General features: G+C 29.5%; 1 protein-coding gene and 1 non-coding gene across 4 annotated transcripts; one reads left to right on the top strand and one right to left on the bottom strand.

Moving 5' to 3' along the window:
- Positions 1-2,217: 2,217 nt before the first annotated feature.
- On the bottom strand, positions 2,218-2,289 carry TRNAG-UCC (transfer RNA glycine (anticodon UCC)). The gene has a single exon. It is a non-coding gene; the product is annotated as a tRNA-Gly (tRNA).
- A 5,325-nt stretch (positions 2,290-7,614) lies between these two features.
- On the top strand, positions 7,615-15,955 carry LOC100806723 (uncharacterized). 3 transcript variants are annotated; one of them, XM_003529863.5, is made up of 14 exons: positions 7,615-8,462; positions 8,794-8,880; positions 9,396-9,505; positions 10,023-10,073; positions 10,193-10,364; positions 10,794-11,114; positions 11,186-11,389; positions 11,647-12,132; positions 12,417-12,626; positions 12,912-13,100; positions 13,583-13,746; positions 13,862-14,014; positions 14,105-14,183; positions 15,189-15,955. In XM_003529863.5, the coding sequence occupies exons 1-14, from the start codon at positions 8,028-8,030 to the stop codon at positions 15,630-15,632; spliced, it is 3,105 nt and encodes a 1,034-aa protein (XP_003529911.1). In that variant the 5' UTR covers positions 7,615-8,027; the 3' UTR covers positions 15,633-15,955. The 3 variants fall into 3 exon arrangements, with proteins under 3 accessions (XP_003529911.1, XP_006583261.1, XP_040873227.1); XM_006583198.4 differs by lacking the exon at positions 11,647-12,132 and having other exon boundaries at positions 7,625-8,462; XM_041017293.1 differs by lacking the exon at positions 7,615-8,462 and having other exon boundaries at positions 8,794-8,882; positions 9,397-9,505.
- The last annotated feature ends 2,717 nt before the right edge of the window (positions 15,956-18,672 follow it).

Raw genomic sequence — 18,672 nt, 5'->3', positions numbered from 1 at the left:
TCTCGAAAATTTCCAAGATAGGATCTTATTCTGATGTCTACTCTTTACTAGTATGACTAAGATTATATGCTTATCTAAGGAAATAAATCAAATCATATTATCAGTAGGGTGTGAAAAAAACTGGATTTGGAATTGAACCAAACTTAATTATGAAAATTGAATTGTTTTGAGAAAAAATTGAACCAAATCACTTTAGAAAAATGGTTCGGTTGTTTGGAAAAATCGAACAGTATGAGTGTTAAATGGATAATCGAGGTGAACTGAATTTAAAAAAGATCGAACTATTTTGAAAAAAAAATAAACTACTTTATAAAAATGGTTCTATTTAATTGAATTGGTTTTGTAAAGTGGTTTGGCTGGATTTGATTTTTTCATAAATTCAAATCTTGCACAGCTCTAATTATTATAGTGAATCAAACAAATCTATAAAATAATGGCATTCATAAAAAAGAAATTCAATTTTATGCTTAATCAAAAAAATGCAATTGAATCTAACGATTCATATTCGTTGAATTCTATTTTCAATTTTTCTTTATTATAAGATGAAACGTTTGAGTTTTTTAAGGTTTGGAACTTCGGGTTGTGGAGTATGGAATCTAATTGTATTTTATTCTTTTTTACTCCTACTGTTTCCGATCATAAATCACTTTTAAATAATTTACACTTACTAAAATTAAATCGTTGAAATTAGTTAATAGTCTTAATTTTATATAAAAAAATCTAAATTTCTAAATTTATTTTTTCTTTGAAATTGTTGAGTTATAAGATGATTAGATGAATCATAATTTTCAATAATTTTGATTTGATATAAATAAATATTAAGTATCAAAAATTGTATTTGATATGTTAGCATATAGAAGTGTTGGATCTGTTATATATCTGTTAAATTAGATGGTAGCAAATGTTAATTATGTGAAATATAGAGACTTAGTTAATGTTCTAATTTCTTGATCACTTGAAATATTCTTTCTAGGATTTGTCAAGGTGAAGAAAATAATATAATAATCAAGTTTAAACTCTCTTCATCTATAAAGACATGTCATTTTTATTGTGATCAAAAGTTAATTTAATTACTCAAGTTAGCTAAAGAAGTGTTGCTGGAAGAAGATAGTGTTTTATCAACTTGGAATGAACTCACATTTAATGTTCCAACGAACACTTGTTCCGAACAATGCATCATATGTCTTTTGAAGGTCATTTAGAGATAATGATTACTTGTTGTTGAAGCCTATAAATTTATAAAAAGTTGAAATATTGAAGTTAAGAACTTTGGAGTGAATTTTCTCTTTTACCTTCAAGCTCTCTTTGTATTGAATATTTCTTAAATTGTAAAGCTATCAAAATAAATAGTAAATCCGAGAAGAAAAGACATGGTGCTTAAGTTGTAAATGTGTGTGTAAGACAATAATAGCCTTGTTGTGTGCACCCAAACAAATTTGCTTATTTGTTTGAGACAAAAATGACTTAGTAGGAAAAAAATTTCAGGTTATAAAAACTTGGATACAAGTTGTGTAAGAGCTAAAAGTGATATGACAATGAACAATACTTATAACATAATTTTAGTGATAAAGATGAATTAATAAAAAATTATTTGTGATATTATTTTCTCCCTTTTAATCTGTTTACTAATATTGAGTTTGTGATTTTTTCTTTTTATAACTACAATTTTTTATTCCATTGTTAAAACTTTCCTTTCATCCTGTTCGTATTAAATTTTGTTTTTAAACATGTTATCACATGCAATTTGCAAAAATATTTTAAAAAATTTAAGATCACAATTCAATTTATCTTTTGATTTTTGCCTTTGCAAAAATACCATTGACTCTATTAATATTTTTACCATCTTTAATTATTATTTTCATGCTTCTCTTAAAAAAATACCTTTTTAGAAAAATATTTCCCTTTCAATACTTTTTTCCATTATAAAATCTTTTATTTGAGGTTTAAGATTTTGTATTTGAATATTGGGGATAAAAAAATATTCAAATATTAGTAATATAAAAAGGAAAAGAGGATAAAATACTTTATTTAAGGTTTGGAGTTTAGCATTCAGATCTGAATCTGTCATATCACATTGGTAAGGAGGATACAGTGAGATGTGATATTGTTCACAGTTTTTAAGCTGGTTGCTTGCATCATTGATTATTGAACAGCTGGCTGCTTAGCGTAACAGAAAAATCTGTTAGATTTTCGCGTAAAAAATAAAATGAAAAGAATTGCGTTTGCCGGGAGTCGAACCCGGGTCTATTGCTTGGAAGGCAATTATCCTAACCGTTGGACTACAAACGCTGCTAATGACAATACCAGTTAAATAAAGTTAAAATAGAATATTAAAACTTGCTGAGTGTCGGTTAAATAATGTTTCCGTAAAATCATGTGTTCATTTAACATTTCAAAAGCTATATGCCAAAATTCATCTGCAATTCTGCGCATTTGAATTGGAAAATGCTCTCTAGGCATCACAAAAGTTTGCGAATTTTCTTTTGATGTATTATTTTCAGGTATGCTAGAAAATATAAAAATAAACAAAAGATAAAATAATTATATATATATATATATATATATTACTTTTTCACGAATGCATTTTGTCAATTTGAAGTATTATCAGACATTAAATTGAACAGTTTTCAAAAATTCAAATATTAATTCACTTAATAAAAAGTTTCTTCTGCTAAATTCAACTATATTGATATAGTTATAACTAATATTAAATATTGTATTAACTTTTTAATAGTTAAACAATAAATTAAAACTGCAATTGAATTTATTTATTTCGAGCTTTTTCTTCTTCTTCTAATTTTATAATATATTTTAACAAAAAAGCTTCAATTTCTTTAAAAATAATGATTTCCAACTCCAACATTGAAAAGTGAAATTCAATAAGTGCAATGGTGAAATATCATTATTTTTGTAGTATCTCATGGAGCTTAAAAGTAAAATTGTGCCACCATAGCTCATAAAATACATATACATGAGTTTAAACCAGAATTTGTGAATTTGTTTCCAAAATACCAACCAACCCCACATGACAGTTTCAGTCTTTCAGATGTACAGAGGATCTGCGAACCGACAACCATGGCAGTGTCTTATTTATAACAGTCATTTATTATTGTACTAATGTTTCATAACATTTACAATTTATCCTCAGTAAATATAACTTCCATTTGTACAAATAGATCAGTTTTCTACTTTTAATTACTTTAGTTTATAATTCTTGTAAGATCTATATTATTTGCCATTAATCCCTCCTTTACAAAAATGTTTATGTGGGTAAACTATCAATTTCTGGTAAAGGGTCACCCGTAACTCTCTAGGGGCCAAAGAGAGCAATGATGTGGCTATAATATTAATTATAGGGACCATATAGGATAATGGTGATGATGATTGATATTGCCCCATAATGGTAATAAACGAAGTGATATCGTACAGAAGCATTAACAGTGCAAGCAAGTTGCGAAGATAATAGAAATAATGATCGAAATTATTTTTGTTATCTTGAGGAAATAAGAGGGGACAATGGACCAATTAAGAAGGTCAAGGAAGTTACCTGGATTGTAGTTTCAAAACCCCACATATATATTAAATACTAGTTGTAAAAAGATCACACCCTTGGTTTCATGCTCTAATTCGTATCACTTTCACGGTTCACTTACCCTGCTTTCATTGAGTTCAAATGGGTAAAAAGGAGAGAAACTTTTTTTAAAAAATTAATTGGGAGTTTCATTCGTACCTTCACCGCATTACTTAATTAAATATTGTTAACAGTGTCAACTTTAAATTGATAGAATGATAGTTTTAAATCAATTTAAATAGATAAAAGATTAAAATAAATTTTTTAAAAGATAAATAACCAAACTTACTTAAAAAATACGATAAAAGATGAAGTAAGTTATTAGACCTATTTTTTATTATCTTTGGCATGAGATTAGGGATTCATAGTGTCTTTATATCTCTCTCTCACATATTAGAAAATTTCAGTAATTTGAGAGAATCTCAATCCATTTTCTAACACAACAAGTTTAAATACATTTTATATTATTGAAAGAAATTTATTAAAAACATAAATTTTAGTGATTTCATATTTGATTATTCGATATTTTTTTACTTTTATAATTTTTAATAAATTTTAACTAAATTATGTGTTACAAAAGTATTATTGACACTCTTAAAAAGAAATGCATATTATCATTTTCCTACCATGTTTATATATTATTGACAAAATGTATGTACATAACACTTATGCACATTGAAACAACTCTATTGGATGTCTGTGTGCATATATCGTTTTATAAAATTTAAAGATCTAAATCTTTACTTTGGTTTATATAAAATAATAGGGGGTGTATGTTTATTGTAAAGTTTTAAATATATCTTTTTGTCCCATATTTATTATGTATTTTCTCATATAATAACGAGTTTCGAATGCCTTAATGATACGATCACGAACTTATATGCAAATGTGAATAGTATTTTTTTTTTTGTGAATCTTTTATTTTTTATATTAAAATAATAATGGCAAATTTACATTTGTTATATGTCCTGTGGATGACACCACTCTTACCAATTTAGTTTTAAGAATTTACTTATTATTTTCAGAAATTAACTTCGAAAACATTTCCAATGTTATAAAACCAGTGAAATGACATCCTTTATTTGGAGAAAAAACATGGACGATAGAATGAAAAGAGCAATTGTCTAACTAATAACGACATTTCCCTAAACAAGTACTAATATATAATTCTTATAAATGTTATAACAAAAAAAATTAAAAACAAATATCTAACGCATTTATGTATGTACTTAAATAATCATAATAACTACTATGTTGACTATGTTAGATTTAGTTTCTACTAATATTATCACTAACAAGTTTTATTTATATGATATGATAAGACACTGTAGCATAAGATGGTTTAAAAAATATAGCATAATTGAGATGATTATTTTATTTTATTGTAATCAATTATTTGATGCAACATATATTATTTACTAATCCTTTTATTTGTTGAGTAAGTAATAGAATTATATAAGTAGTTGTTAAGGTGGCGTTTCATTAATTTACAGTTGAGTGTATTTGAGATGAAGATTTTAAAAATTGATGTGGATCATATATCTACATTTTACTTCATTTTTTTTTTAAATTTAACTTATATACCTATTTCATTCCTTTAAACCAAATTCATCTTAGAGTATTACTATCAGCACAGTCTCCGTTAATATTGTTACCACGAAGGATGGACCTAGACACTCATATTAGGATAGACCAACATACTGAAAGTTAGAAATATGTTAGAACCCCACGAATAATATTAAAATAAATAAAAATAAGAGGAGAAATTAATATGAATAGAGAAAGAAAATATTTGTTAGTATCTCAAAATTTAAATTGTCAATCTTGTTCATAATTAAGCTTATTCCATTTGTAAATAATAATAAATAGTGTAAAATATGTTTTTCTTTCTCTAAAATATGTAAATTTTGGAATTAGTCCCTCCAATTTTTTTTCTCATTTTAATCCTTTTGTTCATTCAATATGTTAACTCTGTCAGTAAATCCAAAATGTTAATCCATTATTTTAACATGCACCAACACCAATTTTTTATTTTTAAATGTTGTACAAATGCCTCAGATATGATATAGTTTTTGACTAATTTTGTCCACCATGTAAGCATATTTACTACCAGAGTTAACATACTAGATGAAAAATAATATGTTAAAATTTTGGAGAAATAAAAAAATATTTCACCCTAATAAATAATTTTAGCTCTCAAAGGACTAATAAAATATTGTAAATGTATTCATTTATAGACTTAAAAATATTAATAATAGATGATAAAATAAAAATAAATATTCAAATATTTTTTACTAAAAAAAAGAATGTAATTATCACTACAAAAAACCTGCAAAAAGAAAATAGAGTATTTATTTAAAAGGACAATGTTATTATCTTCATGATAGAGATTATAAAGGGAGAATGAAATATTTTATTAAAAAATAAAATAATACTTAAATATCATTATCTGATCTAAAATAAAATAAACTATCTTAATATTAATTAAAATATATTTGTATATATCTTAAAAAATTAAATAAAAAAATATAACTTGCATTGGCTGCCTCCGACTGTCAGTGCCATAGCTTCAACTGCAACCACTAGTAAACTGCATTGTTACCACTATCACCTATTATTACTTGCTTCAAATCATGATTTTTACTAAATATTATATATTACTCGTGAGATTTTTTTATATCGTTTTGCATTTTAATATATTATTATTTATTTAGTTTAAATTTTAATAAATATATGTTAGGAGATATGTCAATAACTTATATACATACATGCTTTATTAAATTATTATTATTGGTGTGTTGTCCTAGATTAAATTTATTTTATTTAAATAATGTTATGTTTTTTTTTGTTTTTTTAAAATGATTTAGTTCATTTTTTTAATGATTGTGTTATTGGTAGGATGTATTAATGACTTTGTTAATGATTAATTTTTTTTATAAGTAACATTTTCCCACCTGGTAAAACATTTGTTAAAAATAACATTATAAATGTTTCATGAAATGCCATAGAAAAAAACACAAATCAAAACCTAGAGGAAAAAACGCCAATAAATAATGAAATAAATAAGAAAATAAGAAATGAAAAGACACAATAAAATAAGAAAACCTGGGATCAAATAAGAAATGAGAACACGAGAAAAGAAAATATGTTAAAAAAGTAAAAAAATATGATAATATAAATTTCTTATCCACTCACACACATACGTAATATAAATATTATTTAACAAAACATATTGAATATATATTTTTGAATTAATCAACAAATCAATATATTTATCATATCAATTAATTTAAGATTTAATGAAATTGTCAAGAAAATAATAAATAAAATCTTTAATTATTAGTTAATTTTTGAATCAATAAATAAATTAATATATATCATATCAATTAATTTAAGATTTAATGAATTAAATCAATTTAATAGAATAAAAAAGAATAATTATAAAATTTGGATTAATTAATTAAATTATTTTAATGAAATAAATACAAGATTATTATGTGATATTACTCTATAAAATAATATATATATATATATATAATAATAATAATAATAATAATAATAATAATAATAATAATAATAATAGATAATAGATAGTAAATAGATATATTAAAATTTATCCTTCTCTTATCTTATTTCATTTTGATCAAGGGCATACTCTTATTTTATTTTGCTCTTAGATCCTATCTTACTTTGTCATATTTTCACTATCAAAGAGAGCCGTTTCACTAATTTTCTTGATCCTTAATTTAATTATTATAATTATAAAGATCCCTGCGATTATACCTATTTTGAAAAAAAGAAAGAAAGAAAAAAAAAAGAACAAAAAAAAAAGAGGGTGTTTTCCTCAACTTTTCTTCTGCACGCGTGACCCTTCGCTTCTCACTTAATGCTCGTCACAAGATATTAACATTTCCATGTTAGTAGCATAATATTAATATAATTTGGTTGATATTTTTTTTAGCACAGAAATAGGAAAATAGCACACTTTTTATTTACCAATAAATAAATAAATTTAAAAGAACACACACTTAGGCTTCCCCTTTCTGACAGCAAACAAAATGATCAATTTGATTAATAACATTTTTATTTTTTCTTTTTAAGATTAGATTTGTTTCGTTCCCGAGTCTTCAGCTCACTGGCCATTGTCTCTACCGTCGTGTGCATTTCCCTTTCCATTCGTCAAATCTTCCTCTTCTTCCTTCTTTCTTCTCGTTCAGTAAAAATCACTGAACAGTTCCAAAATCAAATCACCCAAATCCACATCAGAACCCCATTTTCTTCACACTCAGAATCTTTCTTGGTCTTTTTCTTGAATTCAAGTACCAAAGTTTGAGTCTTTTCCGACTTTGGTTGAACCCCATTGAAGGAGCCGCATCTGGGTGTTCGTGTGCATGCGGGTTTTGCCAAATCTTTAAGCTTTTCCCCATTCTGCTGCGACCCAATTGATGGAACTCTAATGGGTTCCTTGGAATCAGGGATCTCATTGAAGAAAGGGAGCTTGTTCGGTTCTCAGTTCAGCAGAAAAGAGAAGAACCCTTTTTCTCACAGGTTCAGATCGAGCTTCTCGAGGTTGCTCTTCAAGAAGCTCGATTACGTGCAATGGATTTGCACGGTGGTGGTGTTCCTGTGCTTGGTCATTGTGTTCCAAATGTTCCTGCCAGGGTCGGTTTTGGAAAACTCCGAGGAGGGGTCCTTGGAAGCTGTGAGAATGCGGTCTGATAATTTGTTCCAATATGGAGACATTCACGATGTTGTGTTGGACATTGGGGAAGATGCTGTTTTTTTGCCTAAGATTTCGGAGAAATTCAGCAGAGCTGGTGAGGGTAGAGATGTGGATTTGTTCAACCACAAAGTGCCGCATTTTGGGTACAGGAAGCCTCAGTTGGCATTGGTTAGTTCAACTATTTTTTTTTTTGTTTTAATTTATTGGTGTTTGTTTAGAGAATTTCTTGTTGCTCATTGTGGGGAGAGTTAAACTAGAAGCTGAATTTGTAGGTTGTGCATGTGGTTCACTTCAGCATGGTTTTTATTTTTATTTTTTAATGATAAAATGGGGGCAGGTTTTGCATAAATTTAGAGCTGTTTAAGTTGGAGTCTAGTTTATTGTTTAAGTAATGTTTTAGTGCTTAAGAGTTTTTCCTTGTTATTGATTGATCCATGAAATTTCATTTTATTTTATTTCTCTCTTGACATTTTGAATGTCATTTTGATTTCTTTTGAAGGTATTTGGAGAGCTGTTGGTTGATTCGCAACAGTTGCTTATGGTAACAGTTGGATCTGCTTTGCAAGAGATTGGCTATGAAATTCAGGTACTCATCCGTTTATGTTTTGGTCTCATTTTTGCTGGAAAAATAGTACTTTTGAATTTAGGCAGAGGAAAATGATCAGGGAACCGGCTAAATGAACAATGTCTCCCTATGAAAGTATGATATGCACTAGTGTGGGATTGAATATGGTGCTTTATTTCTAGAAGAGAGGGAGAACACAAACAAATAGATATATTGACTTATAGGTTAAATATTACTCTCGAGTGCGTGTGTTGCTTACTTTACTATTCAACTTTTAAAATGCCTCATTGCATAAGTGAAGATACTTCTACAAGATATTCATTCAACTTCTATGTAGAGCCTTGCTAGACAATTGTTTGAAAATTGAAGCATTTACGGGTTTAAAAATGTAGACTGATGTCCTTGAGAATGTTGGCGACTTATCAAAGTGAGGCTAAAATATCATTAAGAAGATGTTCACCTCCACATCATTTTCCATATTTTTTAATTATTTTTATTATGTTTATTTTAGCTCAAATATTTTCTATCTTTTGCAGGTTTTTTCACTTGAAGATGGACCAGGGCATAATGTATGGAGAAATTTAAGAGTTCCCATTACCATCATTAGAACTTGTGATAAGCGGAACAACACTGTAGACTGGCTAAAGTATGAATGTTATTCTAATTTTTATATCTGGATGAAGCGTTTTGCATTGTATAGTTCAAATGTCTAGAAATCTGAACCAACTAAAATCATTCTTTTTGAGCTTTATATATCTTCTCTACTTTGTGGATTTGTATGTCTTCTGGTTTTAGGTATACTGAACTCAACTCATTGGAAAATTACAGTCAAATGATTTCATGTTTTTTTTGAACGGATTACAATCTTGATTAATTCTTTATCCTTTACTCTGTTATGTTTATTTACAGTTTGTGAAAAGAATGTTACTTGATTCTCTTAATCATCACTTTCAGTTTGTCTTTTTAATGATTTGTATTGATCCTTGTAATATTTGAATAATTAAAATAGTATGGTGCAGTTGTGTTTGCTTTAGTATATCTGAATTCATATAAATTCACTTTGGCTTGTTTCTCAATATGTTACTGACAGAGGAAATGCTACTGTTTTTGATAGATTAACAAATTCTGTTTGCAACTTATGGGAATGTCTGTTTTTTTTGCAGCTATGATGGTATAATTGTGAGCTCTCTTGAAGCCAAGAGTGCCTTTTCTTGGTATGATACTTGGTGTTGGTACCTGAATCCTTTACTGGCTATGCACCGATGAGTTGTGTTTGAGGTTTTTGGCATGGATATCCTTATTCAAGTAACACGAATGACTTTAGTTGTTACAGTTTTTTGCAGGAACCTTTCAAGTCTATCCCTCTTATATGGATTGTGCATGAAAATGCTCTTGCTTATCGATCAAGACAATATACTACTAATGGGCAGATTGAACTTTTGAATGATTGGGGAAGAGTTTTCAATCGTTCAACAGTTGTTGTCTTTCCAAACTATGCCTTGCCGGTATGGGACAAATTATTTATTTAATGTTTTGATACACTGAAATCATACCTAGGGTGTCTACTCAAATTTCACTTGCTCAACCACTTGACATGCTAAGCGTTACAAGGCAATATCATTTTCAAGTAGTCATTCATTCCTCTATTGATTCATAATTTGCTATGTTGATAGTTGACGTTCAAACAATTATCTCATTGTTAAACTGCTTCTTTATCATTTATTTAGGAACAAATCCGATTTAGAAGATGTCAAGAAGGTCCATATTGGATACTGATATACTATTATACCGAGTTTTAGTTCTACCATAAATAAACATTATGGTTATAGTTATTAACTAGCATATGATAACTTGTTTACTGACTTTTTAAAGTTAAATCTCACTATGTTGGGACATATAATTATGACACCTAATGTTTTTATGTAATTCCACAGATGATTTACTCCACATTTGATGCTGGGAATTTTTATGTCATTCCTGGTTCCCCTGCTGAAACATTAGAAGCAGAAGCATTTATGGCCTTACAGAAAGATAATTTGCGTGCCAATATGGGCTATGGCCCAGAAGATGTAATTATTGCAATTGTGGGCAGTCGATTTTTGTACAAGGGCATGTGGTTGGGGCATGCCATTGTTTTACGGGCTTTAAAACCACTTCTAGAGGACTTCCTTTTAAACAAAGATAATTCCAGTGCACAATTTCGAATCATTGTTCATAGTGAGGAATTGACAAATAATTACACTGTGGCTCTTGAGGTATATATCCTACTTTATTTGTTTTTGGCCAAATAATTTGAAGTTTCTTATCATGTATTCTGTTTCATTAGACCATGGCGCATAGCTTGAAATATCCAGGAGGTATTATAGAGCATATAGCTGGAGATTTGAATGCCGATTCTGTTCTTGGCACAGCAGATGTAGTGATATATGGATCCTTTCTTGAAGAACAGTCTTTTCCAGAGATTTTGATCAAAGCCATGTCCTTTGAGAAACCAATTATTGCACCTGATGTTCCCATGATCAGAAAATATGTATGTTTGCACTCTAGTTTTTTTTTTTTTTTACTTTAACCTTATTGTGGGTCTATATTGCTTGTGGTTACTTTTATCAATCTTGAGTTTGAATTCTCCTGGAAGAATTCAGACTTTGGCTTTTCATGGCATTAATAATAAATTCACTGCATCTAAAGTGTTAATGATTATTATTTTGTAGTTAAAACAATAAGAGTTAAAAGTTTCTCATATCATATATCTGAGGATTACTGACTGAGTTTGTTGATATTAATTAGGTTGATGACAGGGTGAATGGCTATCTTTTCCCAAAGGATAATATTAGAGTTCTGAGACAAATTTTATTAGAAGTGATCTCAAAAGGGAAAATATCACCCTTGGCTTGCAACATTGCCTCAATAGGGAGAAGCACAGCAAAGAATCTTATGGCTTCAGAAGCAATTGATGGATATGCATCTTTGCTTCAGAATATTCTCAGGCTTCCATCTGAGGTTTCTCCACCTAAGGCTGTTTCAGAAATAGCCCCCAATTTTAAAGAACAATGGCAGTGGCATTTGTTTGAAGCTTTTCCAAATATGACATATCAAAATAGAGCATTAAGAAGCAACACATTTTTAGATAAATACGAGCACCAGTTGAATCATTCTCAAAAAAATAGATCCACTACTGCAGTTTCAGCTAATGATGTATTTGTATATAGCTTATGGGAAGAAGAAAAATATACTCAATTGGCTATTACCAAAAAAAGAAGAGAGGATGAAGAGGTGAGATCAAAAAATGTTCTAATTTATAGAAAAGTAATGGGTCTTTCTAAAACATCTCCAAATAGTTCTCCTAGTACTTTATAAAGTATTAAATGAAAACTAAATGCATTTAATATTTTGGAAACATAAAAAGTTCAATATTTTCTTCATTTAGCAATTAGGAGGATTATTAGGAAGAATGTTTAGGAAGATTTAGGACTATTCTTTACAAAATTAGGGTATTGGATTTTTCATGACTTCCATTTCTGGTGAGTAAGCTTAACTCATGTTGAGTTTCAATGCAGTTGAAGGATAGAATGGAGCAGTCACATGGAACATGGGAGGATGTATATAAAAGTGCTAAGAGGGCTGATAGATCAAAGAATGATTTACACGAAAGAGATGAAGGAGAGCTTGAGCGGACAGGACAACCGCTATGCATATATGAACCTTATTTTGGGGAAGGATCCTGGCCTTTTCTACATAAAAAATCTCTTTATCGAGGAATTGGCCTGGTAAGTTGGGTGTGCTTGCATTTTCATATTAATCCATGTTTTCCAGTGCATATGATAATATATTTTCTGGTCTTGTGTATGAAAAAGGCTTTGTTGGGAGAAACAAAGCTATCACTTCTGTGATCTCTACACCTTGAAAGGGATCTTTGGATACCCTTGGTGTACATACACAATAATAATATTGCCTCAATTCTTCTGTAATAGTTGTTGTGCTTTATATTCAGAACTGATAATGAATGGCTTCTGATTTCAATCTGACGCAATGAATGTACTGGATGTTTGCAGTCCGGTAAAGGTCGAAGACCAGGGAGAGATGATGTTGATGCTCCTTCTCGTCTTCCACTGCTGAATAATGGTTACTATCGAGATTTACTTAGTGATTATGGAGCCTTCTTTGCAATTGCAAACAAGATTGACCGTTTACACAGAAATGCTTGGATTGGATTTCAGTCTTGGAGAGCAACAGCAAGGAAGGTATATGATTGTTTTTCATATCTCATTTCTTTGCAGATCTGCTTCTAGATATTCTTTTTCATCTGTGAATATATTGGTTTTAAAAAAGATTAATTTATCCTTGTCAATCATTTTTGGTTTGAAGGTTGTGGACATGTGATGCTAATTTTATATTACCTTTTAGTTACCCTGTAACTTATTTATATAGTGATATTGTGGGTATGATAAGGTATTTTAAGCTGGAGATTCTTTGTCTAATTAAAGGTTTTGAAATTGTTGATATATAAAAATGAAAAATGAAAAATGAAAAATGAAAAATGATATTGTGTGTGCTGAACTGGACCTTTACCAGTTTCTATTGTCCTTTCTTTTGATTAGTTGGATTGATTGTGTAGAAGACATGAAGGATGAAATGTAGGAAAATGACTTGAATGAAAAAGATAAATTGAATTTCTTGTCTTTCTCTTGTGGGTTTTTTGACATCCAGTGTTGGGTTTTAACAGGCATCTTTGTCCATAATTGCTGAAAATGCTTTATTAGATGCTATCCAATCCAAAAGGTATGGGGATGCACTATATTTTTGGGTGCGCATGGATATGGATTCACGAAACCCTTCGCAAACGGACTTTTGGTCATTTTGTGATGCCGTTAATGCGGGAAATTGCAAGTATGATCTCTTAAACAAATGTGTTTTTTTCTTGAGTGTTGATCTTTGCTTTTCGTTACCTTTTACATTTTTAAAGATATAGCTTGATTTTCTCTTCATTTGTGTTTGAGTGAAGGTTTGCTTTCTCAGAAGCCATGAGGGGAATGTATGGGGTAAAAGGTGATGCGGATTCTTTGCCTCCCATGCCGGTAGATGGTGACACATGGTCTGTCATGCAGAGTTGGGCTATGCCTACAAGATCCTTTATGGAGTTTGTAATGTTCTCCAGGTAAACTAAGTTCATTTTGTCAGCTAAGAAAATTGTTCTCTTGTAACTTGTTGAGAGTTAAATAACTGATGCAAGCTACCATTTGTGCAGAATGTTTGTGGATGCATTGGATGCGCAAATGTATGATGAACACCATTTAACAGGACACTGTTCTTTGAGCTTGTCAAAAGTAATTTGCTACCTCAAAGGATTAGTTTACTTTGCTGGTTTGGTTTTTAGTCATTTTCTACTCGTGGTTTAATATCTTTCTGATAAAAGTTCGTTTTTTAAAACACAATTGTTTTTTGTTTTTGTTTTTTTTAAAAAAATTTTCACGTTGAAGCACTTATATGGAAATGGTTTTAACTAATGGTTTTGAAGGAATCTATTTTAAAATATTGTCTTTTGAATAGTGATCAGGGCTGACATTAAGAAACCAAAAGTGGAAAGTTTTAATCGGGTAAAAAAGGAAATAAATGACTTTTGTATTTCCGATGTAATAAGTGTTATTTTTCCAATAATTTTTATTTCCACTTTTGACTTATTAACATCAACCCTGAGGACTTGTGTACTTATGTTAAAAGAAACATGTACATAAAAGAAAACAAGCCCCTAATAACTGGATGGTTTTTAAATTCCTCATTTATTTCCAATATTTCCTTTTGAAGCTTTTAACTCCATGAACCTTTAAACAAAACTTTCATGGTTTGAATAAAATAATGGATGGTTAATGTTAGTTAATGGTATTTGGATGTGTTCACCCCATTCTTAACTAATAAGTGATAACTTTTAATTCCAACAGTCTGTAGTTTGACATGTGTTAAAAACTTTGTTGCACTGAAAAATAAAAATAATTCTAGTTGGGATATCAGATTGTTGGCCTGAGTGAAATGCTATTTAACTGGTATTTTAAGCATGTGCATTATATAAGATAAATGTTTATTTTTATATAATTAAAATTCATAATAAATAAATATCTTTTAAAAAACTAGAGTATCCCTGTTGTAGGGAGGCTCCTCGCCAAGAGAAGGTACGGGGAGGGTCATTATACGCAGCCTTGTCCTTTTGCATATGCAAAGAGGCTGTTTCTGGATTCAAACCCATAATACAGTAGATTTACTTTCAAGTACACTATATCCTTGCTGCTTATTTTTGTTCCACTTGTCTCAAAAGCATGGATAAATTCTAATTCCAGGATAAACATTGCTATTCACGGCTTCTGGAGCTTCTTGTAAATGTGTGGACATACCACAGTGCCAGAAGGATGGTGTTTGTGGACCCTGAGACAGGTCTAATGCAGGAACAACACAAGTTCAAGAGCCGCAGAGGTCAAATGTGGATCAAATGGTTCTCATACAGCACACTTAAGAGCATGGATGAGGACTTGGCAGAGTTATCAGATTCTGAGGATCCCACGAGACATTGGTTGTGGCCGTCAACCGGCGAAGTATTCTGGCAAGGTGTATTTGAAAGAGAGAGAAGCTTAAGGCACAAGGAGAAGGAAAAGAGGAAGCAGAAGAGTATAGAAAAACAAAACAGAATAAGGAAGCGTCATCGCCAACAAGTGATAGGGAAATATATTAAGCCCCCACCAGACGAAGAAAGCTCTAATTCATCTATTGCAGTAACAGCATCATGATGATTTTAAAACCATTGTTTTGAGTAGTTCCTCGTATAAAATTCTTTTCTTCTTTTGTAATTTTTATTTGATTTTGCTTAGCATATGTGATTTTCGTTAGAAAGGATGCACATTTCTGTGGAGGGTCACGTATGTAGAATATGGCATCGTTCTAGTCATTGATGCTGATAAATAGCTAGTGTGTAAAGTATCTTTTATTTTGTTTTGACTTATTCTGTAAGTCTATTCTTTCAGGATAAAAAATTCATTTAGAGAGGTGTGGCAAAATTGTAATGTTGGTACCACTTTGTCAATCTAAATGAAAATTAACTATAGTATCATTACTTATGTTCCTCAATGCCCCATGCACCACTATGGCAATGCATCTATACATGTTACAAATACACAGATGGGTTATTTGCATTTTAACAACAATAAACCTTGTCCGGTTGTCCCTATAATATGGTCCTCCCACCCATCCAACCAACCATGTCTCACTCCAAATCCAACTTTGTATTGAAGAACTAACGGTATAAGGAATATAGGGAGGATTGGAGGTCAAAATAGAGGAATGTTTTTTGATGGGTCGGGTACCCTTATGACACCATGGATGAGGTAAGCCTCTCTTATGTGGGTTTAGTACTTTAGTTCCCACGTGGATTTAAAATTTAATCTTAAAAACTTTTTTTAATCACTTTAATTAATGCTACAATTTTATTCTTTTGAACCAATTACGAGATCTTTGATTTAATATTTAATTATACTTAATTTTTTTAATCTATTTTTAAGAATGTATTATGTGAAAGTTAAACTTAAATCCTCAATTACAAAATTAACTACTTTATAATGTTAAAATTGACTTGCACACATTAAGGACTTGTTAAAGGTGATTATGAATTTTTTTATTTTTAAATATAATTTTTGAAACAAAATGTATTTAGAAAAAATGGAATTAAAATAATTTTTAACTCAATTTTAAACAATTTTATCTTCATGTGGTTGACAATGATACTTTCATAGTCTCATCTACAGACACTGTTTCATTATATCATTTTATATTAATGTTAAATAGACATGAAAATAATATTTTTAATTAAAATATGTTAAATAAAATTTGATAAAAAATTAAATTTATTTGTAAAATGATATGATATAATAATTATGTAAATTTAGTTAATAAATTTTAAATTATGATAAGAGAATAAAAATTTAAAAAAGGATCAAATAAAATGGAATCCAATTATAAAATTTGATTTAGTTTAATTAAAATTTAATATTATATTTAGATAATATTTTTATTTTATATTTGATTCAAATGTTTTTTTTAATCTAAAAATTGATTTAAACTGCCCAATAAACATCCCTATCAGATGTTTGGCATACAACACACGTGATGCGCCGACAATTACCGTGGTCGACAGGAGGCGTTGTGCTCCTCCAAATAGTTCAAGTAACTAGTTAGCTTCATCCAAAGAAAAACAAAAAATTCAACGTAACTAGAACTAGGTATACGCTGTTTCAGGTAATTTGTGGTTAAACAGGTTTGTAATTTAATGATAAAAAATATAAAATTACGAAAAGAACTTATTATATCTTTTTTTCTTTAATTATTTGTTAAGTTTTATAATATAATAAATATACTATTAAATAATAGATTAAAATATATTTTTAGTCCCTTAATACTGTTTTTACTAATTGAACGTAATTTATCTTTAAAAAAATTTATTTTAATATTATTTTTAAAATTTGACCTAATGTGTTCCTTCTAAAGTATTATCGTCCCTGGAGCATCATTTTAAACAATTTTTTAAGACATAAAAATTGTCTCTTTAAAACTCTCCTATACGAAAGACCATAATAACAAATGAGATGAAAACTGAGTCCAACAAAAAAGAATATAATATTAGAAATTTTTTAATTACTCGTGAGATTCATTTTTAAGGTGATTTTTATTTTATTTATAATTTTTTTCCTACTTGAAAATTAGTTGAATTTCACAATTTATATATAAGTAAACTTAATGAGAAAATTTTTATGTCTTGGTTAAAAAATCTTACATTTAAAAACAAACTCTTTAAAAAGGATAACATTGACTCAAATTCTCTGAAAATAAAGAACAAAAACGAATATTTTGAAAGGTAAAAGAACAAAATAAATGTTAGTAAAAAAAAGTTAAGCACCAAAAATAAATTTTAGTCTAGAGAATAAAATAAATATAAGGAAAAAACTTTAAGTACCACTTTGCATGAAACTATATATGCTTAATTTAATCAATAAAGGATAGCGCCACCATTGAAGATGAGGGTCATAACGGCTAGAAGAGACAAAACTAAACCAAAACACCAATCACGTTGGTTTAAGAAATTCTTCTTCTGACTGAGATCAGTTGACTTTATATAATGCAGTACGTCGATCTATCTTAATTTGCTTACAACGTTACAACGCAAAGGCTATATATATATATATATATATATAAACCCTTGAGAACCCCATTCCCCTATTCATATATAGATAATCTAATTCTCTCTATCTTGAATTTCTCTTTAAGCTCTTCTCAAAAGCACCACAACTTTCAAGTCTATGCATGGCTGATGTTGTAAGGCGAAGACCCACTTCTTTTAACTGTGCTTTCAGAGGTACTGAAGTGACCTTCAATGTTCTCTATATCCAAGAACTTAACATGGCAATAGAAACCGATCCTCTGCATGCCCTTGATACTTTCATCTATATTGTACTTCTTACTTTTCTCCAAATCAGATATCAAGATGATGGTCCCACCCCATTTCATGTTCATCCAAAGATCATCTATGTTTCCATTTTTAGCTTTCTTGTGTATTGCTTGGCCTTCTGGGGCAGGCGGCGGAAGTATGCCATTCCCATAGTAAGGGTTCATCACTTTGAAACTCTCATGCTGATGTTTGGTTCACTCTCGATGATCTCATTGGTGTTGATGTTGCTACCAAACACTTGGGAATTATTCGGCGGTTTCATTATGTACCCGATATGGTTCATCATTCACGTGCTCACCATCATCAATTCAACCCGTTTCAGGGAGATGTTG

This window comes from Glycine max, chromosome 7, assembly GCF_000004515.6.
Source record: "Glycine max cultivar Williams 82 chromosome 7, Glycine_max_v4.0, whole genome shotgun sequence".
Classification (NCBI taxonomy): domain Eukaryota; kingdom Viridiplantae; phylum Streptophyta; class Magnoliopsida; order Fabales; family Fabaceae; genus Glycine; species Glycine max.
Note: the sequence above shows the minus strand (reverse complement) of the source record. Positions and strands in the feature narration are given on the sequence as shown.

What these genes read in the sequence shown, in the direction of transcription:
- LOC100806723 (XM_003529863.5), top strand. Translation starts at nt 8,028, where the DNA reads ATGGGTTCCTTGGAATCAGGGATCTCATTGAAGAAAGGGAGCTTGTTC. An exon ending in AGATTGGCTATGAAATTCAG is followed by an intron (nt 8,881 to 9,395) that starts GTACTCATCCGT and finishes TATCTTTTGCAG; the next exon opens with GTTTTTTCACTTGAAGATGG. An exon ending in GTTCTTTGAGCTTGTCAAAA is followed by an intron (nt 14,184 to 15,188) that starts GTAATTTGCTAC and finishes TTCTAATTCCAG; the next exon opens with GATAAACATTGCTATTCACG.